General features: G+C 48.2%; 1 protein-coding gene across 5 annotated transcripts in view; it reads left to right on the forward strand.

Annotated features, from left to right (window-relative positions):
* Nucleotides 1-24342, forward strand: part of LOC138665322 (glycine N-acyltransferase-like) — a 150581-nt gene that overhangs the window by 20425 nt on the left and 105814 nt on the right. For 2 of the 5 annotated variants that reach the window (XM_069752694.1, XM_069752698.1), the window contains 2 exons: nt 6439-6504; nt 19949-20056. The exons of 1 other annotated variant lie outside the window; for it this stretch is intronic. In XM_069752694.1, coding sequence (XP_069608795.1) covers nt 6478-6504; nt 19949-20056 — 135 coding nt within the window. In that variant the 5' untranslated portion in view covers nt 6439-6477. The remainder of the gene's footprint in view (nt 1-6438; nt 6505-19948; nt 20057-24342) is intronic. 2 more of the 5 variants (XM_069752693.1, XM_069752697.1) reach the window with 1 other exon arrangement.

Below are 24342 nucleotides of genomic sequence, written 5' to 3' on the forward strand. Positions count from 1 at the left end.
TACATTTTTTTGCTTTTGGCTGAATAAAAAAAAAAGAAAACAGTGACACAAGACTAGCACACAGAACTATGCTACGTATGCCTGCAGAAATACGATTTTTCAAAAACAGAAACACCAACCCTCAGCCTGACATAACAGACTGTATTAATTTTTTTTTTTGCTTTTGGCTGAATTAAAAAAAACAAAAACAGTGGCACAAGGCTAGCACACAGAACTTTGCTACGTATGTGTGCGGAAATACGATTTTTCAAAAACGGAAACACCAGCCCACAGCCTGACATAACAGACTGTATTACTTTTTTTTCCTTTTGGCTGAATTAAAAAAAAAAAACAGTGGCACAAGGCTAGCACACAGAACTATGCTACGTTTGCCTGCTGAAATACGATTTTTCAAAAGCAGAAACACCAGCCCTCAACCTGGTATAACAAACTGTATTAATTTTTGGGGGGCTTTTGGGTGAATTCATTAAAAAAAAATTGAACAAGGCTAGCGCACGGAACTATGCTACGTATGCCTGACAAACTATGATTTTTGGGCCGGGATCACACATGCGAGAAACACGTCCGTGTCTCGCATGTGAAATCCAACCTCTGGAGCAGCACGCTCCGCTCTGGAGTGCCGGCGCCAGAGCTTGGAATTCACTTGCGAGACACGGAGATGTTTCTCGCATGTGTGATCCCGGCCTTAAACGGATACACCAGGCTTCAGTCTGACATAACAGACTGTATACATTTTTTTAATGAATTTTTGGGAAGAAAAAAAAGATTAAAAAAAGGGATGTTAGATATATAGTAAATAAGCAGCAGCAGAAAGTTATGGAGCTTTGGGAAGGATGCAGTAGGAGCTATGTACGCACATACAGTGCCAGCAGGCCTTGCATTAATGTGGATATGCTGTGCCCTGCCTACCTAGCGCTGCAATCTCAGGACCCACGAATTAGCCCTAAAAAGGACTGTTGGTTTTTCAGGAGTTGTGGATTGAACAGTTGCAGACCTACATTAACTCTTAAAAGCGCGATTCTGACCCTATCTCAGCAGCAGCTCTCCCTACACTCGCTGAATCCGGAGCTGAATGGGGCGAGCATGGTGGCGCCAGGACTCTTATACTCGTGATGATGCTGTGCGGCGAAGCCAATCACTGCATGATCACAACAAAGATGGATGCGGCGTTTCATGGCCTGGCAGACAATGCCTGCAGCGTGATTGCGTCTCTAAAGTCCGCCAAAAATGCTGGATGGAGACACCAGTTCCTGCCGAGTAATCCCGGAAATGCTCGGTGCTCGCCGAGTACACCGAGCATAGTGATACTCGGGCGAGTAACGAGTAGTGGCGAGCACGTTCGCTCATCACTAGTTATAATTAATAATCAATATACACAGCTCATAAAAACTAAAGGGAATACTTAAACATCGCAATGTAACTACAAGTCAATCATACTTCTGTGAAATGCATGGCACGCCCCCAGACACAGGGCCGCGGGTTACTCGGTACTGGTCCTCTCTGTCTCAATTCTAGGGTCGTCACGGTGGCTGGACCCGGTCCGTGACCCTGCTAAGGGGCGTCCAATGAAAGGGTGATGAAAGTCGGCTAAGGTTTCGTGATGCCACCTGTGATATTCGGTCAGGGTGACCGACGCTGCTTGGGGTCCACTGGGGTGATGTGATGGTAGCTAGATGGTATACCTTCCCACAGGTGAAGTAGATCCCGAGGGCTTCCCAGTAGTGTAGGTGGTGATGGTGTGAGGCGCAGTTAATAACAAGGACACAGGGTTGCAGTCTCTTTACCTTTTACTGAAGACTTCGGGATCCTCAATCCAGAGCACTGCTAACTGGGCTGTCTGAGACCGGCCGGTCCGAAGGCACATCCAGAGTTCCCTTTGCAGGTGGAAATCAGTGCCTACCACTAGCGCCTGTGTGTTGTAGTTCTTCCCTGCTGAGCATTCGGGATAGTCCTCACAACTCTCGTGTTCGTTCTTTCTCTCTCTCTCTGTCCCCCAAGTTTATCTGGATAGGATGCACCCGTTTGACTGGAAGGCTCGGAGCTATTCTGGGACCCTAGAGACGCCCCTCTCCACGCTTGCCCCCTATGTCTTCTTAGGTGATGTATGGGAGACAGCCAACCTATAATCAACTGTCCTGCGATATTTGAAGTAATGCTTGAAGTCAGTTACTCCCTCGGTGTTCCGGTCACCGGCTACGTGCCTCAGTAGGATGTTGCCGTTCTCGGGGCACGACTCCTACTGGCTCTCCTTTGTGCTTTGATCTCATTTCTCACTTTTCCACAATATCCTTCTCTTCGTGTCCTTCCTTAGGATACCGCCGCAAGGTAGTGCAGGCACGGCTCCGTCACTTTCTACTCTTTCTGCTAGGCCCCTGTCAGGAACCCACCCCTGACAGGTCCTCCTTTGACTCTCCCAGGCTGCGTTCTGATCTAACTTCCTATATGACCCCTAGTTTTACCAGTGTGAGGAGTGGCCTGATACATAGTGCCTTTTGCTCCCCCTAGTGGCCAGAGTGTGAAGTGTAATGTGTGCTTGTGATACCTGGTCAGGTGAACTCCTTTAGTGCAATCAGACATAACATCACTCCCCTTAGTGGCAGAGCGACATTACTGCAACGACCAGGACTCTGGGGCACTGCACTACCCCCCCCCCCCCCCTTCCCGGTTAAATCCAGTACTCCCAGACTGGGAAAAGAAGAACAACAATAGTTATTAGAAAAGGACATACAACATTTTTGGAATGCTTTGAACAATGTAAACATTACAATACTTCCCTTTATGGGAGGTGAGGTCACTTGAACGTTACAAACAGAAACATGTTTAAATATTTTAAATAACATTCAATTCTACTGACTATAAATAATTTCTATTACCCAGCCGGGTATTCTACTAAGTGCAAATCTTTGAACAATAAGTTAACTTCTCCTTTAAGGACGTATAAGCTGAACCCACTAAAGGCTTACTATAAAACATTAACAGTACAAATTTAACGTTTTCTTTATTTATCTAACTTCACACAGATGCAGGACCGCCTGGCTATTCGTCCAGGCTTACTGCCTCTCTTCTTCTTGGTTCACAGCAACCATCTCTCTATGGTTCTCATACTCACTAACCCCTACGGGTTCACTTTCTAGCTCTCTATCTACATGGCATCTACTATGCAAACATTATCACTATCTTACTACTTAAGGCATCATTATCAAAGGCAACAAATAACATTCCATTTAAGAGGGGAAATCAGTCTTCTCTGAGGTAGTGCAAACAATAATCAAGTCACTAAGGAACTGCAAGACTCAAGAAACTTCCGCGTCGTCATCAGGAATCGTCTCTTCACAAAGTCTTCTTTCCTTGTAAAACTAGTAGAGAGCACCTTTAAGAACTTGCGAACTATATACAAAGCCAGTCTGTGAATCATTCACTGTCCATGATTCGGCAGTCTTTGGAAACAATGATAAACTTATTTAAGGAAAACGTAAAACAGTAGGGATCCCGGGTCAACAAAGGGATCCCTTTAAGGATTAACCCTAGACGGGTTTAATAACCAAAGAGCAGTTAACTATATACAGGTGTCGGGGTTTCGAGGTTTACTTCTACAGTAGGTGACAAGACATCAGCCGGTAGTGAACACTTCTTGACCAGGAAAGGTCTGGCTCCGTGCTCTCATCCGGTACTGTCTTGACGTTTTTGGGTTGTCCGTCAGGCACAATCAAGTCATTAGTGGTCTGGGTACGGACAGCAGTGTTAGTAGCAGACTCCGCAAGCAGGACGCCACACGCAGAAGTAGTAGTACTGGGTTAGGTGGGTTCGGGGGTCGGCGGGGTATCGGCACTAGTTTCGGTTGTGATAGTAGGGGGCGCTACCACAAGCGCACATCATTTGACTCTCTTGGCATACCACCCTCGCTCACTCCAGTGGCGGGTGTAGGTCACATGATGGCTTGGAAATCTACATCAAAGAGACCGGATATTACTGTCGATATTTCCCTATTATTTTTGCACAGTTCTTTAATACATGGATGGTTTGACTTTTTGCACTTTCTGTACAATTGTGTATTAAGATTTAATTGGCAATACCTGTACTTATATTATTATATTGCTGTACTTATGCTTTCTAATCTTAGTAATGCCTGTATATCTGGGAACTATTTATTATGTATGGTCCTCTTTGATTTAAATGCACCTAGATGGCTAGATGCCATGTGTGCTTTAATTCCAGTATACTAAGCTGCCGCTCTGTTAATATTTTAGCCATACTTACCTCGCCGCGTCTATTTTCTCTCACTAGCAGCAGTACGCACGCGCGCCATGATCCTGGTTCCCCCGTCGGCCTACGGTGTCTGTAGTGTCATGGTGACGGCCATGTGATATGACGTCACGTGGCACGTGACGCCGCCGCCGCCGAGGCATCTGGTTACCATGGCATTGCGCGCGTCACAGGAAGCTGCAGTGTGACGCGATGCAATGCACTTAGCGGCTGGAAGCTGGCCATTACACCTGTTTTAGATCTGGGAATCCGCATATTAGGTTGTGATTGGCTCCTGGGGCTTTTTAATCTCCCTCTTCCTGTTCTTTCGTCACCCCTTGAGAAAGGCTACAAGTGCCAAAACGCGCGTCGGGGAGGACGCCCGCAGTGCTTCCCAACTGCATAGGTAATATTTACAGCTAATGTGGCTGCTCCCATTTATATGGTTTTAATACCTTGTTTGGGGAACACTATACAATGGATTTATTGGGTCAGTGTGCAATAGAGTGATGCCGCTATTAGTGGCAATGTCTATTTATTTACTATTGCTTTACTGTGGGCCTCTTGTTCTGGACACGTGCGAGTGGGTGTTTTGTTCCCCTCCTCCGTGTGTTATTTGTACTGGGTTTTATGAATAAAATTGGCATTGTTTATACATCTTACTCTAGGAAGTTTTTGTCGTGTTTTCTTTTTCTTTGTGTATTATTTAACTTTGCGACATTCCTTGTTATGTCCATATGATATCACAGTTGCTTAAATATTTAAATCCTATGTTACTATTACTGTGATGTGTTTATTCATGAGATGTTCTAAAGCTATGTTTACTGTGTTATGCACAGGTATTGTTTTTCTCTTGATGATGGACTTCCGTGCCAAGGATAAGGCTTGGTTCGGTACTATTGACCAGGTATTTGGAGTTGGTGGGGCTGAACCCCAATCATCAGTTGACCAGTCTTGGGATAATCGTGCCCTCGAAATTGAGAAAATGCTTATACTGCGTAAAAAACTGTGGTGGAATCGTGCCTTTCTGGAAAAGTACATCTCCCGTAAACTTATTCCCCGTGGTTTGAGAGTACGTGCCATTCCTGCGTTCCCGGTGGAGGATGAGGATTTTATCCTGCGGTGGGAGTAGGCTTGTAACAATTGTTCTTTTACACTTATGCAGCTTTTGGTGGACTTAGGGTACCGTCACACAGTGGCATTTTGATCGCTACGACGGCACGATTTGTGACGTTCCAGCGATATATCCATGACGTTCCAGCGATCTCGCTGTGTCTGACACGCTCCTGCGGTCAGGGACCCCGCTGAGAATCGTACGTCGTAGCAGATCGTTTGAAACTTTCTTTCATCGTTTAGTGTCCCGCTGTGGCGGCATGATCGCATGGTGTAACAAAGGTGTGCACGATATTGTATACGATGTGCGCATAGTAACCAACGGCTTCTACATCGCACATACGTCATTAAATTATCGCTCCAGCGTCGTACATTGCAAAGTGTGACAGCAGTCTACGACGCTGGAGCGATATTGTTATGATGCTGGAGCGTCATGGATCGTGCCGTCGTAGCGATCAAAATGCCACTGTGTGACGGTACCCTTAGACTCCAAGAAAATCAGTAATTTTGATCTTTTGATTGATGAGGCTCAGAAAAGCCGGAGAAGTGATTATCCTTCCGATAAGATGGCTGGTCTGGAGTTGAAAATTGAGAAAAATCTGGAATTATGTGTTAAAAAAATTCATGAAACACAAGGTGTCAAGATGAAAAGGGATGTTAATGATTTTTCCAGTAAGAATGTCTACCATTGGAGGAAACCCAATGTACAGAATTTGCGGCCATCACGTGTTCCATCTGCAAGTTCACTATCAAATTTAAGTGATTCCTCTGAATGGTCTAATTCATCTATGACAACCCGATCTGGCTCTCGCTTTAATCGTGCCAGAGATGCAAACTTCCATCCCTATAGACGTAATCAGTACAAGTCACCTGATCGTGGTTATGCAAATAAAAAGGTAATTAATTTGAGTTCCCATATACTTACAACGAGTGATCTCTCGCTCCTTGGTAAAGGGCTTACCTTTTCTCCTAAATCTCATTTTGACACCTTTTCTGCAATTAAGGATCTCCACCTTTTCGCTAGGTCACTTCTCTTTAAAAGGTACTTTTTTGACCCTCATCTGCATAATTTGTTCCTTACAGAGGAAGAACAACTAGCCCTCCAGGATTTGGAGGCGTTACATGCCGAACACCAATTGGGAGAAGGAGGTAAGATCCCTCCTTCCATTAGGGTAAAATCCAAGAAGTTTCCCCCTTTTGCATCTTGCCCTAGCATTGATCTCTTTGTTCGGGTTGTCTTTGAGGACTTTCTCCATATTCCTGGAGGGGTCGTCCGCGACAACCTGACCAGAGATGAGCGTGCTAGATTGGATGTCCTGAGGGCTCTCCCGGAGGTGGTATTTAAACCTGCCGATAAGGGGGGAAATATAGTGATTTGGCCAACAGCTCTCTATGAAAGAGAGGCATTTAGACAGCTTAACAACAAAGCCTGTTATAAGCACCTCACTTTTAACCCCCTTTCGGCTTTCACTGGGCAACTTGTTAAAATTCTCAATACTGCGGTTAATGACAATGTCATTACCAAAGAACTTGCCCTGGCACTCCAGGTACAAGAACCTCAGGTATCTACTATGTATTTGTTGCCCAAAATACATAAGAACCCGGAGAGCCCCCCAGGATGTCCAATCATTTCCGGGCCGGGTAACTTCTTGGAAAATGTCAATCGTTGGATTGATTCCAAATTGAAGCCCCTGGTGGAAACTCTTCCCTCTTTCTTACTTGACACTGGTGAGTTCTTGAGGAGGATCGATGGTCTCTACTTGGAGAGTGACATGTTTATGGTTACAGTTGACATTGAGTCCCTGTATACCAGTATTAAGCATAGTGACGGTCTAACAGCAACCAAATATTATCTAGAAATGTCGAGCCTACCAAGAGGGATCATCTGTCTTATCCTCGAACTCCTAGAGTTCTCACTTACCCATAATTTCTTTGTGTTTAAGGGGTCCTTCTTCCTGCAGCTCCAGGGCACTGCTATGGGGGCTTCATTTGCTCTGGCATATGCCAGCTTGTTCTAGGGGCTGTGGGAGAAGGACCTCCCCCTGTCAGATCAGTCGCCGGTGTGCCGCATCCCACTTTGGATGCGGTACATCAACGACATATTTTTGATCTGGCAGGGTACCTCTGATCTACTGCAGGAGTTTATCAACTTGATAAATACAAATGATCAGAATTTTTTTGTGACATATCAGGTTGACACAGATAGAATTAATTTTTTGGATGTTACGGTTTGGAAAGATGGGAACAGTATGCTGCAGTCTACAATATATAGGAAGGAGACCTCCACCAACAGCTTGCTCCATGCCTCATCGGCCCACCCGAGATATATGAGTAATTCTGTCCCCACCGGGCAATTCCTCCGATTACGGAGGATTTGTTCTAATGATGAGGACTTTGAGGTGAAGGCCAAAGATCTTTGTGATAGGTTTCATGAGAGGGGGTATGGTAGATGTACCATTAAACGGGCCTATTTTAGGGCCAAATACTCGACGCGGCAATCTCTACTCTATGCCCATTATAGACCGAGGAATACATCTAACAAAATACGTTATGTTACGAACTACCATGCGCAATTCTCCTGTATGAAACAATGTCTTGGGAAGGCATGGCCAAAATTGTTAGCTGACCCTATCCTCAAGAGTATCCTCCCGGGCAGGGGCGGACACAGACAGCTTGGGGCCCCTGTGCAGGAAATGTGTCTGGGCCCCCCCTTCTTTAAATATATAAATATATATATATATATATATATACACATACACTGTAGAATATGCCCATGTATAATAAACACCTGTGACTACTGTATGGTTCCACGGTCAGGAATCGGCAGCGCTTTGGATGCAGCACATGTCCGCTCGGTCCAAAGCGCTGCCAGCTTTTGTACGAGTGATGCTTCCGCATGTGTTCATTGAATCACCGCATCCTATACATTGGACTGTGATATTTATCTTGTGGAGACTGAGCGTCTCCGCAAGATAAATAGACATGCTACGGTCTAGAAAGATGTGCCGCATGTCCGTCTCTGCAGGGAAGCTGCGGGTGCCGCTGCATACATAGTGGACATTGGATTCCTTGAAATCTCATGCACTATGCTGTAACATCAGGACGCTGCGGACTGGATGCTGCGGATGTACACAGCGTCCGATCCGCAGAGTTTACTGACAGTGGAAACATACCCTTATATGTGTCTATGTATTGTACCTGTGTGTTTAATGCAACAGATACAGTATATGTGAATAAAGTCTTCACTGGGGGATGGGCTCAGGGGTCAGTCCCAGCCTGGATCTGATACTGCAGTGATGACTGGAGTCCCGTCAGAGAATAGACTCAGTGATTTAGTGACTGTGCTCCTGAGCTCTGAGCTCTCTGGTTGGTGCTGTCTGTGGATGAGAATCCTGTACTGACCAGAGAACACAAAGCTCCGGGGTCACAGTCAGTAAATCCCTGCTTCTAGTCTCTGACTGCAGCTCCTGCCTCCTCTCTGTACTCTGCAAACAATCCGTCACATTCAGGCCGTTCTTTACCTCCTGTTCAGGGGGTGATTGAGGTCCTGCACACAGCTGCAGCTTCCTTCCAGGCATGAGTGTGCAGACGCCGTTCTGCACAGGCTGGAAGTGTGTGCAGGGAGAAGGTGCCAGACAGGATGAGCCGGGAGGAGGAGCAGCCGTGAAGAAGACAGGAGATGTCTCACCTCTGCGCATGGATCCTATCCTGAAGCTGCACGCCGGCAGCTTCCTGTCTCTCACAGCCGCAGCGCGGAATGATGATGTCATTCAGCTGAGCCGCTGCTGTCTGTGTGAGAAAGGAAGCAGGAAGCATCCATTCCCTGCAGATCCGTTGCTATTTTCTCTTGCAGGCAGCGGAGCTGCAGGGATTGCTCCATGCCTGCCACACATGAGGGCAATCTGGCCAGGGGGCCCCCGAAGCCTCAGGGCCGGATAGACTGGCCAGATTGCCCTCTATATTAGCCGCCCTCAGGGGTGAACCTAGCCTCTCTGCTGCCTGAGGTGAACAGAAAAATGGCGCCCCCCCACAGTCCCTGCCTCACTGCCTGTGCACACACATCCCTCTACCGGACCCAGTAATCGCCGCTCACAGTAGCATACCAGCAGAGGTGTATCTAGGGTTTCTGGCACCAGGGACAAGAATTCATTTTGGTGCCCCCCCTCCGCCAAGGACATATGCGATTTGCACACTCAGTCATGTGCCCACGAGCTCCTCTCCCTAATGTTCTCAATGTTCAGTGAAAAACTGAGAGAAGCAGAAGAGAAGCTCATTGTCACAGGACCATAAGTATGAAAATCGCATATGAGTGAAGTGTCCATGTGACGACTACTGGAACCTGCATAGCTGAATCCTGAGATCGCAGCTTCTGAATTTATCACAACGCATGCACTGCACACTACTAGGATTCTCCCTTGCCAGTGGACGGTCATGTCAGCACAAGCATGTGATTTGTATACTTCTGACCACATTCCGCCTAGACGTGCCCGGCCTCGCTTAGTTCATTTTCAATGACGGAGGCTACACATGTCTAGTCAGCACATGACCGCATGTATGTAAATCGCCAGCACGAGAGAATCCTGACAGCATGCAGTGCGCACTGTGAGAAGTCAGAAGTCTGCAGTCACAAAGAATGACTGCAGACTCATCACAAACCTGGACAACCCCTTTAAAGCTCCTAACATAAATAAAAACATGAGAGTTAGTATCACAAATAACATTTACATCCAGGTTCCTTATAGATGGCATTGACTCTGGAGCCGTTCTTCTTTTCTTCATCTTGTCCAGACCCCATGATGAGTTTTCTCAGCCACAGCCGTCTCTGCAGACTTCCATCTTTTCCGCTCTTTTGCAGAAAGTCTCCACAAGATGCCCTTAAAGATACAAGTGTCATTATAATGCTCCTGAATAAAAAATTGCCCTCACTATATTGTCTGCACAAAATATGACCCCCACACTGTCCCTCTTATGGTACATGCTCTTCACGCTGACCTCTCCTTTCTATACCGGCCCCCTCTTTACACTGTCCTCTCACACTGTGTCCCCTCTATAGGGCCTAGTATTTATACTCCATATTTATACTCCATCCTCCCACCCTGTGTGCATGGCTCCCCCATCCTTCTCCCCTGCGTTCACGGCTCCCGTAATTCCTTCTCCCCTGCGTTCACGGCTCCCCCATCCTTCTCCCCTGCGTTCATGGCTCCCCCATCCTTCTACCCTGCTTTCACGGCTCCCCCATCCTTCTCCCCTGCATGCTGGGCTCCCCCATCCTTCTCCCCTGCGTGCTGGGCTCCCCCATCCTTCTCCCCTGCGTTCACGGCTCCCCCATCCTTCTCCCCTGCGTTCATGGCTCCCCCATCCTTCTCCCCTGCGTTCATGGCTCCCCCATCCTTCTCCCCTGCGTTCACGGCTCCCCCATCCTTCTCCCCTGCGTGCTGGGCTCCCCCATCCTTCTCCCCTGCGTTCACGTCTCCCCCATCCTTCTCCCCTGTGTGCTGGGCTCCCCCATCCTTCTCCCCTGCGTGCTGGGCTCCCCCATCCTTCTCCCCTGCGTTCACGGCTCCCCCATCCTTCTCCCCTGAGTGCTGGGCTCCCCATCCTTCTCCCCTACGTTCACGGCTCCCCCATCCTTCTCCCCTGCGTGCTGGGCTCCCCCATCCTTCTCCCCTGCGTTCACGGCTCCCCCATCATTCTCCCCTGCGTTCACGGCTCCCCCATCCTTCTCCCCTGCGTGCATGCCTCCCCTATCCTCCCACCTTGCGTGCACGGCTCCCCCATCCTTCTCCCCTGTGTTCACGGCTCCCCCATCCTTCTCCCCTGCGTTCACGGCTCCCCCATCCTTCTCCCCAGCGTTCACGGCTCCCCCATCCTTCTCCCCTGCGTGCTGGGCTCCCCCATCCTTCTCCCCTGGATTCACGGCTCCCCCATCCTTCTCCCCTGCGTGCTGGGCTCCCCCATCCTTCTCCCCTACGTTCACGGCTCCCCCATCCTTCTCCCCTGCGTGCTGGGCTCCCCCATCCTTCTCCCCTGCGTTCACGGCTCCCCCATCCTTCTCCCCTGTGTTCATGGCTCCCCCATCCTTCTCCCCTGCGTGCATGCCTCCCCTATCCTCCCACCCTGCATGCATGGCTCCCCCATCCTTCTCCCCTGCGTTCACGGCTCCCCCATCCTTCTCCCCTGCGTGCTGGGCTCCCCCATCCTTCTCCCCTACGTTCACGGCTCCCCCATCCTTCTCCCCTGCGTGCTGGGCTCCCCCATCCTTCTCCCCTGCGTTCACGGCTCCCCCATCATTCTCCCCTGCGTTCACGGCTCCCCCATCCTTCTCCCCTGCGTGCATGCCTCCCCTATCCTCCCACCTTGCGTGCATGGCTCCCCCATCCTCCCCTGCGTTCACGGCTCCCCCATCCTTCGCCCCTGCGTGCTGGGCTCCCCCATCCTTCTCCCCTGCGTGCTGGGCTCCCCCTTCCTTCTCCCCTGCGTTCACGGCTCCCCCATCCTTCTCCCCTGTGTTCACGGCTCCCCCATCCTTCTCCCCTGCGTTCACGGCTCCCCCATCCTTCTCCCCAGCGTTCACGGCTCCCCCATCCTTCTCCCCTGCGTGCTGGGCTCACCCATCCTTCTCCCCTGCATTCACGGCTCCCCCATCCTTCTCCCCTGCGTGCTGGGCTCCCCCATCCGTCTCCCCTACGTTCACGGCTCCCCCATCCTTCTCCCCTGCGTTCACGGCTCCCCCATCCTTCGCCCCTGCGTGCTGGGCTCCCCCATCCTTCTCCCCTGCGTGCTGGGCTCCCCCTTCCTTCTCCCCTGCGTGCATGCCTCCCCTATCCTCCCACCCTGCATGCATGGCTCCCCCATCCTTCTCCCCTGCGTTCACAGCTCCCCCATCCTTCTCCCCTGCGTGCTGGGCTCCCCCATCCTTCTCCCCTGCATGCTGGGCTCCCCCTTCCTTCTCCCCTGCGTTCACGGCTCCCCCATCCTTCTCCCCTGTGTTCACGGCTCCCCCATCCTTCTCCCCTGCGTTCACGGCTCCCCCATCCTTCTCCCCTGCATGCATGCCTCCCCTATCCTCCCACCCTGCGTGCATGGCTCCCCCATCCTTCTCCCCTATGTGCATGGCTCCCCAATCCTTCTCCCCTATGTGCATGGCTCCCCCATCCTTCTCCCCTATGTGCATGGCTCCCCCATCCTTCTCCCCTATGTGCATGGCTCCCCCATCCTTCTCCCCTATGTGCATGGCTCCCCCATCCTTCTCCCCTATGTGCATTGCTCCCCCATCCTTCTCCCCTATGTGCATGGCTCCCCCATCCTTCTCCCCTATGTGCATGGCTCCCCCATCCTTCTCCCCTATGTGCATGGCTCCCCCATCCTTCTCCCCTATGTGCATGGCTCCCCCATCCTTCTCCCCTATGTGCATGGCTCCCCATCCTTTTTCCCTGTCATACTCACCTCTCACCGCGCGGCACAGAACAGAACTTCCTGGCATCTCTTCTGCAGCGTCTTCCTTCCTGTCTTCAGCGGTCACATGATAGCGCTAATTAAGGTCATGAATATGCGCATATTCATGACCTTAAATGAGCGGTACCATGTGACCGCTGAAGACAGGACGCGCTGCCGGCGCTGAGACGCAGTTGCAGCCACCGCTGGAGGAAGGTGAGTATTACGTCTTCAGGGAGGGGGGGCGGGAAGGAGGGAGGGAGGAGGGGGGGGTGGGCACTTGACTCCGGAGTTTTATAAAAATAAAAAAAACCTAGCAGTGGAAATCCAGTTACTATAGAGTCTGCCGCCCTCTCTCTTCTGCCGCCTGAGCCAAAGAGCTCAAATAGTCAAATCGCTAATGGTAGCAGCGTCCCTGGCCGCCCTGCAGGGGCCCCCCAGAGCCTCCGGGCCCCGGTGCAGCTGCACCGGTTGAGCCGGCGGTATGTCCGCCCATGCTCCCGGGGACTCCAAGCGTGGTCATTCGACGGTCACAAAACTTGAAAGACTGTCTGGTTAGGAGCCACTACCAGGGTGATACAGGCTCCAGATTTATTGATGGGGTGGGACCGAGGTGTGGATGTGTGCCTTGTGGCAAGTGTGTCGCCTGTCCCAACATAGATTGCATAGACACATTTAGGAACTCCTCTGGCGAGATTAGGAAACACATTACCTGCACTACTCGTAATGTGATTTATTTCGCTATGTGTCCCGGCAACTTGATTTATATAGGGCTCACCACGCGCCAACTTAATATGCGCGTGCGTGAGCATGTATTAGGGATTGAGGCGGCCGCCGGCCATGACGACACATCCACACTTCGTACCCTACCTCGTCACTTTAAGTTATATCATAACTGCAATGGTGCCGCGCTTAGAGTCCGGGGTATTGATACCGGGGATTCGGGGTGGGAGGGTTAGTTCCAGACTGGCACAGAAAGAAACCAGATGAATATGGATATTAGACACAGTCCATCCTAAAGGACTTAATGAGAACTTAAGTTTGTACCGTTTCCTTAATGACCGCCAATACGTCTTTTAACTGACCTGAGATATAAGAGAATATCCTCCCCATACAGGTGACAATCCAGCAGCTTTCAGCTGTACACTATAGCTGACAACTTGCTGCATCAGCCACGATCAGTGTTGGCATCGTACATATCTGTTTAACCCCTTAGATGCTGCTGTCAATAGTGACTACATCATTATAAATGGTTAACAGAGTGTGGGGGCTCCCACCTTTTCCCAGTTGGTGCCCTCAGATCATGATTTTGTGGTCCTGATATTTGCCATGGCACTTCACGACCAAATAGCGGCCTTAGAGTCTGACGGCTGTAGTAACCTGTTCAGAAGTTAGAGGCATTGAGGTGGTAAAAATGCACATTTTCATTTCTGTCATACCAATTTGCATTAATTCCTGTAAAGCACCTGAAGGGTTAATAAACTACCTGACAGCAGTTTTCAATATGACAGGAGGTGCTGTTTTTAAAATGGTATCACGTTTGAGGGTTTCCCAATATATGAGACCCCTAAAGCCACTTCAAACCTGGATAGGTCCCTAAAAAAATAAATGTTGTAAATTTCCTTGAAAAAATGAAAAATTGCTGCTACATTTTTAAACCTCCTAAAATGCTAACAAAATAAAATAACGCTTTAGAAATGGTGCTGATGTAAAGCCGACATGTGGGAAATGTTATTTATTAATGGTTTGCTGTGGTATGACCATCTGGATTAAAGGGATAATCGTTCAAATTTTGAAAAGTGCTAATTTTTTAACATTGTTCTCAAATTTTTGATATTTTTTATAAATAAACACAAAACATATTGACCTAAATTTACCATTATCATAAAGTATAATGTGTCACGAAAAAACAATCTCAAAATCACTGGGATTTGTTGAAGCGATGCAGAGTTATTACCACATAAAGTGACACTGGTCAGATTTCAAAAATTTGGCTCCGTCACTAAGGGGTTAAATATCACTGATGATTTGCACACACTTGTTCTTGTTTTTAACTTTATGTTTTTAATTAGTCCCTCTAGCCTTTCACGCCTTATGCTGAATCATGAAATTCTCGGACTTTATCAGCAACGTGCTTATTGCTTTATTGCTTAAGAAACTAAAATCCATGACCTAGAATCGATTCCTTCGAAAACATATCAGTCATTATCTGTCTGGCTTGGAAATCTACATCAAAGAGACCGGATATTACTGTCGATATTTCCCTATTATTTTTGCACAGTTCTTTAATACATGGATGGTTTGACTTTTTGCACTTTCTGTACAATTGTGTATTAAGATTTAACTGGCAATGCCTGTACTTATATTTTTATATTGCTGTACTTATGCTTTCTAATCTTAGTAATGCCTGTATATCTGGGAACTATTTATGTATGGTCCTCTTTGATTTAAATGCACCTATGTAGATGCCATGTGTGCTTTAATTCCAGTATACTAAGCTGCCGCTCTGTTAATATTTTAGCCATACTTACCTCGCCGCGTCTATTTTCTCTCACTAGCAGCAGTACACACGCGCGCCATGATCCTGGCTCCCCCGTCGGCCTGCGGCATCTGTAGTGTCATGGTGACGGTCATGTGATATGACGTCACATGGCACATGACGCCGCCGCCGAGGCATGTGGTTACCATGGCATCGCGCGCGTCACAGGAAGCATAATAGGTTGTGATTGGCTCCTGGGGCTTTTTAATATCCCTCTTCCTGTTCTTTCGTCACCCCTTGAAAAAGGCTACAATTGCCGAAACGCGCGTCGGGGAGGACGCCCGCAGTGCTTCCCAACTGCATAGGTAATATTTACAGCTAATGTGGCTGCTCCAATTTATATGGTTTTAACACCTTGTTTGGGGAACGCTATGCAATGGATTTATTGGGTCAGTGTGCAATAGAGTGATGCCGCTATTAGTGGCAATGTCTATTTATTTACTATTGCTTTACTGTGGGCGTCTTGTTCTGGACACGTGCGAGCGGGTGTTTTGTATCCCCTCCTCCGTGTGTTATTTGTACTGGGTTTTATGAATAAAATTGGCATTGTTTATACATCTTACTCTTGGAAGTTTTTTGTCGTGTGTTCTTTTTCTTTGTGTATTATTTAACTTTGCGACATTCCTTGTTATGTCCATATGATATCACAGTTGCTTAAATATTTAAATCCTATGTTACTATTACTGTGATGTGTTTATTCATGAGATGTTCACAAGCGCACATCGTTTGACTCTCTTGGCATACCACCCTCGCTCACTCCAGAGGCGGGTGTAGGTCACATGATCCCCTCTGTACAGGTTTAGAGTAGGAGGTACGCTGTGGGACTGGGCCTCCACGTTACAGCTAGTCACAAAGACTTCAGTCAGCAGCCCTGGCTCCAGTATAAAGCCACAACCCCTTCGCAGGTGGAAAGCCAGCACTATCCCCTGTTTCACCAAACTCTCAGGGCAGCAGTTGACGAGGGCCGTCTGTACCTCTGGTCGGGCAGTCTGTTCTGTTTGTTCTCGGTCTTTCCACTGCGAAATTAAGCATAGTCTATACTGTTCCCAGGTGAGCCCGATGACGTAAGAGCCCTCCTGTCTGGACCCGTCTGGTTGGATCCTTGGAGCATCCCATTCAAAGATCACCCCCTCGTGACTCACGTCTAACGGTTCGCCCATAGATGTCAGTAGCGGGGCAATATCCCCTTCATGGCGTAAAGGGTTGTCACCACAATCTCGGCAGCGGAAGACCGGTCATAGATGGGATGGGGAGTGGTCACTGGAGCTAGATCGGTCGGTGGGGCAGGGTCGTTTCTGGTACCTGCGTCTGATGTGGTTCCACCGATGTCGGTCGGTCCCACTGATGAGGACACTGGAGTCTGCTGCGGCTCTAACCACGGCTCTCCCAGTTCCGACTTCCATTTCTTCGCCGTTGCCGACCCCACGTCCGGAGTCGGGCGGTCTGGCGCCTCCAGCAGCGGCAGGCTCTGGTTCGCCTCCAATGAGCATGGGCGATCCCGGGTCACTCCGTCGTCGTCCTGGCACCCGCTGGTCGCCGTCGCTGCTCCTTGATCTGCGGCGGCACACACACGCGGCTCCTCCATTATCTGGTGTTTGAGCTCCTGCATTCCTGAGCTCGTCATCCTGCAGCCGTAGTCGGAGGGGACGGTCGCTACTTTTGGCACCGCTTTCGCGATCCCCTCCCATGGCACGCCCTCCTTCTCCTGCGCTCCTCATGGCGGGGCAATGGTGGCGGTTTTGGCGGGAATCTTGGCAGCAATTAGCAATACACAGTCTTTGCAATAAATCACAGTTCAAGCACAACTCTAACACAGTTCCAAGGCACACATGACCCAATTCTTCAGACTTAAGTAGGATCCTGTTTGTGACGCCAAGTTGGCGTGCCCCCAGACACAGGGCCACGGGTTACTCGGTACCCGTCCTCTCTCTGTCTCAATTCTAGGGTTGTCACGATGGCTGGACCCAGTCCGTGACCCTGCTAACGGGCGTCCAATGAAAGGGTGATGAAAGTCGGCTAAGGTTTCGTGACGCCACCTGTGGTATTCGGTCAGGGTGACCGACGCTGCTTGGGGTCCACTGGGGTGATGTGATGGCAGCTAGATGGTATACCTTCCCACAGGTGAAGTAGATCCCGAGGGCTTCCCAGTAGTGTAGGTGGTGATGGTGTGAGGCGCAGTTAATAACGAGGACACAGGGTTGCAGTCTCTTTACCTTTTACTGAAGACTTCGGGATCCTCAATCCAGAGCACTGCTAACTGGGCTGTCTGAGACCGACCGGTCCGAAGGCACATCCAGAGTTCCCTTTGCAGGTGGAAATCAGTGCCTACCACTAGCGCCTGTGTGTTGTAGTTCTTACCTGCTGAGCATTCGGGATAGTCCTCACAACTCTCGTGTTCGTTCTTTCTTTCTCTCTCTCTCTCTGTCCCCCAAGTTTATCTGGATAGGACGCACCCGTTTGACGGGAAGGCTCGGAGCTATTCTGGGACCCTAGAGATGCCCCTCTCCACGCTTGCCCCCTATGTCTTCTTAGGTGATGTATGGTAGACAGCCAACCTATAATCAACTGTCCTGCGGTATTTGAAGTAATGCTTGAAGTCAGTTACTCCCTCGGTGTTCCGGTCATCGGCTACGCGCCTCCGTACGATGTTGCCGTTCTCGGGGCACGACTCCTACTGGCTCTCCTTTGTGCTTTGATCTCGTTTCTCACTTTTCCACAACATCCTTCTCTTCGTGTCCTTTCTTAGGATATCGCCGCAAGGTAGTGCAGGCGCGGCTCCGTCACTTTCTACTCTTTCTGCTAGGCCCCTGTCAGGAACCCACCCCTGACAGGTCCTCCCTGGACTCTCCCAGGCTGCGTTCTGATCTAACTTCCTATCCGACCCCTAGTTTTACCAGTGTGAGGAGTGGCCTAATACATAGTGCCTTTTGCTCCCCCTAGTGGCCAGCGTGTGAAGTGTAATGTGTGCCTTTGATACCTGGTCAGGTGAACTCCTTTAGTGCAATCAGACATAACATCACTCCCCTTAGTGGCAGAGCAACATTACTGCAACGACCTGGACTCTGGGGCGCTGCATTCACTCATCGAGTTATGAAGCAACACTGATTGTGAATCAATTTCCCCTGCTGTTGTGCAAGTGTAACAGACAACTGTTAAAGGAGTGTTTTTTTTTACAGGGGTGATCACAGACCATTCCTCTGTTCTCATCCTTTTTTGGCTGTTTTTGTGACGTTTGCATTTTGTCATTGCTCTCACCCCTAGAGGTCCTGTACAGTAACATGAGGCGTTGTCTACAACCCACAGAAGTTGCTCAGGTAGTGCAGCTCATCCAGGATGGCACATCAATGCAAGCTGTGGCAAGAAGGTTTGCTGTGTCTGTCACCACAGTGTCCAGAGCATGGGGCAGATACCATGTGACAGACCAGTACACCAGGAGACATCGACGGGGCATAGGAGGGCAATAACCCAGCAGTAGGACTGCTACCTCCTCCTTTGTGCAAGGAGGAACAGGAGGAGCAGTGCCAGAGCCCTGCAGAATTACCTCCAGCAGGCCACTAACACCCATGTGTCTGCTCAAACTGTCAGAAACAGACTCCATCAGTGTGTTATGAAGGCCTAATGTCCACAAGTGGGTGTTGTGCTTACAGCCCAATACCATGCAGGGCGATTGCCATTTGCCAGAGAACAGCAAGATTGGCAGATTTGACACTGGCGCCCTATGGTCTTCATAGATGAGAGCAGGTTCACACTGAGCACATGTGACAGATCTGACAGAGTCTGGAGATGCCGTGGAGAGCGTTATGATACCTGCAACATCCTCCAGCATAACCGGTTTGGCAGTGAGTCAGGAATGGTGTGGGAGGCCTTCCTTTGGAGAGCTGCACAGCCCTCCATGTGCTAGCCTGAGGTTCCCCATCCTGCCAGTAGGTACCAGGATGAGATCCTCAGACCCATTGTGAGACCATATGTAGGTGCAGCGGGCTCTGAGTTCCTTCTGATGCATGACAATGCTAGGCCTCATGTGGCTGAAGTGTGTCAGCAGTGCTTGTATGATAAAGGCATTGATGCTATGGACTGGCCTGCCAGTTCCCCAGCACTGAATCCAATCGAGTACATCTGGGACATCATGTCTCATTCCATCCACCAATGCTGCATTGCAGCACAGACTGTTCAGGAGTTGACTGATGCCTTAATCCCGGTCTGGGAGGAAATCCCTCAGGCATTGTAGGGAGGTCATACAGGCACGTGATGGCCACACACAATACTGAGCATCATTTCCTTGTCTTGAGGCATTTCCACTGAAGTTGGATCAGCCTGCAATTTGACTTTCCATTTTGATTTTGAGCATCATTACAACTCCAGACCTCCATGGGATATTAATTGTGATTTACATTCATCATTTTTAGATTTTATTGTTCTCAACGCATTTCACTATGTACTGAAAACAGACTTGCAATATTTCATTCAGTGATATCTAGGATGTGGGATTTAAGTGTTCCTTTTATTTTTTTGAGCAATGTATTTACAAATTGGGTAAAATAAAAGTGTTAACCATTAATTAGCAAAAAAAAATTGCCTCTTGTATTTGAGTACTAATCTGATGCCTTTTCCTCCTTGCAGGTGTGTGGTGCTTTGCATCATGTTATCAACCAAAATCCTTTCAGACTTCAGGTTCTGGTGGACCAGTGGCCAGACTTTAATTCTGTCATATGTCGCCCACCGATGGAAGTGAGTCTTAGAGATATGTAAAGCCACATTAGGGTTGATAAATGCCCCTAGAAATTTGTCGCTTTTGCTTTCATTATAATCTGAAACTAAAAGATATGTAAGATGAAGATGCAGATTCATTCTGCATCCTTGAGTTGAAAGATTTTACCTGTAACCCCCTTCACTCCACAGCCTGTTTTCTCCTTTTTGTTTAGTCCAATTTTTAACGGACCCTAGTGATTCTGAGATAGTTTTTCATGACATATTGTACTTCATGATTCTGGTAAAATTTGTTTGATATGAGTTCAGTTTATTTAAATAAACAAAGAAATGGGGGCACCACGGTATGTGGGACTCAAACCAGGCCTAAAGACTGTCAAGAATATACTAAAAGAAGAAAAAGTAGGCCTTATAGATGGGAGTCACCACCAAACAAATGCAAAAACACAGCTTTATTGAACAAAATAATATACAAAAGGCAAAACACATTAAAAACATTTAAAAAGGGATATAGAGTAACCCCATAAACACTAAAGCCCAAGATAGGGCTAAAACCTGCACAAACCTAAACAGGGTAAAATACACATGTCCATGAATAGAAGTGGCCTAAATGACAACATAATAGCAGAATCAAGCCAGCCCAGCAAACCCCATATGTACATACACGTAAATAAACGTTATACAAACCTGGGGGACGAGAGAGACATGACCAGGCAAGCACCATATAATAAACGTGGCATATCAAACACTAATAAAGTGGTGCTACAAAGTCAATGCCGGTCATGAAAACATACCAAAAATGAGGCTGAGACCACAAATGAAAGCATGCATAAGTTGTCCACTACCCACCTAAGATAAGACCATGCGCCCAAAGTGAGGTAAATGCATAAAGTGCATAAATAGCAACATTCCATAGGCACCGGTCAAAGGTAGGAAAAAAAAGGGATGTGTGCCCTGTATAGGGAGCGTGCAGGCTGCAGACACCCAATGCGTGTCGCCACGCTCTGGTGGCTTCGTCAGGGGTAGTGTCTGCACAGTTAGCCTCTTACTTAAATATAGAGTCATCAGCGACTTACCCAACATCAGCTGTGCGGCGGCTAGAGACACCGCATGTAGTGTGTGCAATGGCGATTGCACCCGCCGGGCCCGGCGTGTATGTAGTGCGCATGCGCAGGCGTCCCAGAGCGGAAATGTGTGCTCCGCTCTCGGTCGTCAAGGCATCACGTACACAGAGACGAATGCGCGTGCGCAGAGAGAGACAGAGGCAATAGCAGGCTATAAGTCCGGACAGAGGGGGAGCGGTAAGAGTGTGCACACATGAAAGACAATAAAGACCCAAGTCCGTGGAGTAGAATACACCCCACAGAGAGGGGGCACAAAGTGTATTCTTGCAGAAGATAAACAAACAATACTGTGCGCCCCAATGAGTAGGACAGCAGGGCACTAACAATGCGCCTAAGCTGAAGAGTCATATATAAAGAAAAAATAAAAAACTTTTTTGAAAAATGTATGAAAACCTATGTAATGACCAGATACAACATGAAAATAAGTAAAAAAGTAAAAAAAGAAAAAAGAAAATAAATGAAAAACAAAAAAACAAAAAATTGTACCTCCCAACGTATTAAATATACACGGGCAGAAAAACTCTCAAAAAAAAAAATGTAAACTATAATAATGAGCACAAAATACAAAATAACCAAATATAAGGTACAAGAAAGAAAAAGTACTAACTGGAAAAATATAAACCCACACAAATACAGGTACTTCAGCTGGGAACAGAAGTGCCCAGTTACCATAGTGACCAACTGTGGGCACACTGATAGTTCACATATATGACCCATATGATGGCAAGAAGAACTGGCCCCACTCAAAAACAGCACTAACGAGCCATATTGGCACCCCACTTAGTGGGTAGGTATGTAAGGGAACAAACAAGATGGACAGTATTTCACTGGCCAACTTTATCACAAACCTATTAATCGCACTACTTATTGTTTGTAAAAGCCAGTGAATAGTAAGTCTTCATTAATGCCCGTAGGAATAACACAATTCAGATAGAAGATCCACTTGGATTCCCGTTTCAACAGTTCAAGGGTGACATTTCCACCTCTAATATTCATTTGTACTGCTTCGAGTCCCAATATCTTTGTGCCAGCCCATTGTGAATTGTGTTCAACCAAAAAATGCTCCGCCACTGATGTGAGGGTTTTTCCTTTTGTCTTGTCTCTTCTGGCCATGGAAATAGTAGAGAAATGTTGCTGTATGCGTCTCCTGAGCTCCTGTGTGGTTTGGCCCACATAAATTTTAGGGCATGGACACACCAACGCATACACCACATTTCGGGACCTACAGTTGAAGTAAGCCTTAGTGGGAGTCTGTGAAAACAAAGAAGGCACCATGATTTTTTCATCACCACTGGTGAAAGGGCAAATACTGCAGTTTCCACATGGGAAAGTTCCCATAAGTCTAACCCCTCTACGGAGCTTAGTGACAGGTCGTTTGGAAGTGACTGTGGCTTAAGCAGTCCCTGAGGCTTCTAGCCCTCCTGGCTACCAGATTGGGTTGTGGGGCAATATTGGGGAGAAGTTTCGACTCACTCTGTAGGATACCCCAATATTTAGAGAGAATACCCCGTAAGTCTCGCCACTGGCTATTAAAACCTGTTATAATTCCCAACGGTTTCTCAGTGGTCTTGGTTCTACCTTGTAAGAGTTCCTCCCTGTTACTGTTATTAGCCACGGAAAAGGCCCGGGAAATAACCCATTTCGGGTAACCCCTCTCACGAAAACGTGCAGTGAGCTCACGGGACTGTGTAGTAAAATCTCCATGTTCACTGCAGTTCCTCCTGACTCTATAAAATTGACCCTTTGGAATACCTGTTTTGAGATGTAGAGGGTGGAAGCTCTGAAAATGCAGCAAGCTGATCGTGGCCGTGGGCTTCCGATATAAAGTCGTCAGAATTTTGGAATCCCTCACTTGCAATCTCAGGTCCAAAAACTCAATGTCCGTCTGGGAATATTGTGATGTTAGACGAATGTTCCAGGGGTTATCGTTCAATATGCCCACAAAGTCCTTACACTGTTCCAGGGTGCCTGTCCAGATAAACACAACATCATCAATATATCGGAACCACCTAATGACATGTTCAGAGAAGTGATCCAGACAGAACACCCTTGTGACCTCCCACCAACCCAAAAAGAGGTTGGCGTATAAGGGGGCGCAATGAGCTCCCATAGCGGTGCCCCTCACTTGCCTGTAGAAGACATGATCGAAGATAAAATAGCTCTGATCCAAAATGAACAGCAACAAATCCAAAATAAACGAATCGTGTCCTCTATCTCCCGTAGTATTAGAATCCAGAAAGAAAGACACAGCACGTATGCCCAATTCATGTCCAATGCACGTGTACAAGGACTCCACATCGAGAGTAACAAGCCACGCCCCTTGCGGAATCTCCAAGTCCTGAAGCTGTAAGATGAGGAATGTGGAATCCTTGACATACGACTTGAGAGACACAACTAGAGGCTGAAGAAAAAAATCAATATAAACACACGGCCGTTCAAGTAGCCCACCAATCCCGGAAACTATAGGCCTACCCGGAGGAGCCTGTAGGGACTTATGCACCTTCGGGAGCATATAGAAGGTGGGAATCCTGGGATGGTGGTTAGTTAGAAAATCTTGTTCCCGTTTATTAATGATGTTGCGCGTGTATGCAGTCTCCAGTAGACGACTCAGTTTGCCCTGAAAGATACAAGTGGGATCAGAGGGAAGCACTTGATAACACTCTGTGTTACCCAATTGGCGCATGGCCTCTTGTGTATAGAGGTCAACCGACCAAATGACCAAGTTGCCCCCCTTGTCCGCTTCGCGGATGACAAAATCCCTGTTGGACCCTAATTTGGCCAGGACAACCTGATCCTTCTGGCTAATGTTCCTCCCCCTGGTTGGATCAAGCTTAAGATCGTGAACCTCCCTGCACACAGCGTTAAAAAACTCTGAACTGCAGGAAACAAGGTGAACGGGGGAGTGGCTTGAGAGGGAAGCCTACCGGTGAATTTTCTTCTGGGCTGGCACTCATCACCTTCATCCAGAAGGTCCAGGAGATCCCTCAGGACAAGTCTGTCGGCCAAGGGCAGTTCGTCTAGGGCTGAGGGACGATGATAGAGCGGTTTGAAAGTGAGCTGTCTGCAGAACAAATAGACGTCTTTGATGAAAGTAAATTTGTCAATCCGACTGGTAGGGCAAAAGGAAAGACCCTTTTCTAATAAGGCAATTTCTCGTTCTGATAAAGCATAATTAGAAAGATT

The sequence above is a fragment of the Ranitomeya imitator genome, chromosome 2, assembly GCF_032444005.1.
Source record: "Ranitomeya imitator isolate aRanImi1 chromosome 2, aRanImi1.pri, whole genome shotgun sequence".
NCBI classification, from domain to species: Eukaryota; Metazoa; Chordata; class Amphibia; order Anura; family Dendrobatidae; genus Ranitomeya; species Ranitomeya imitator.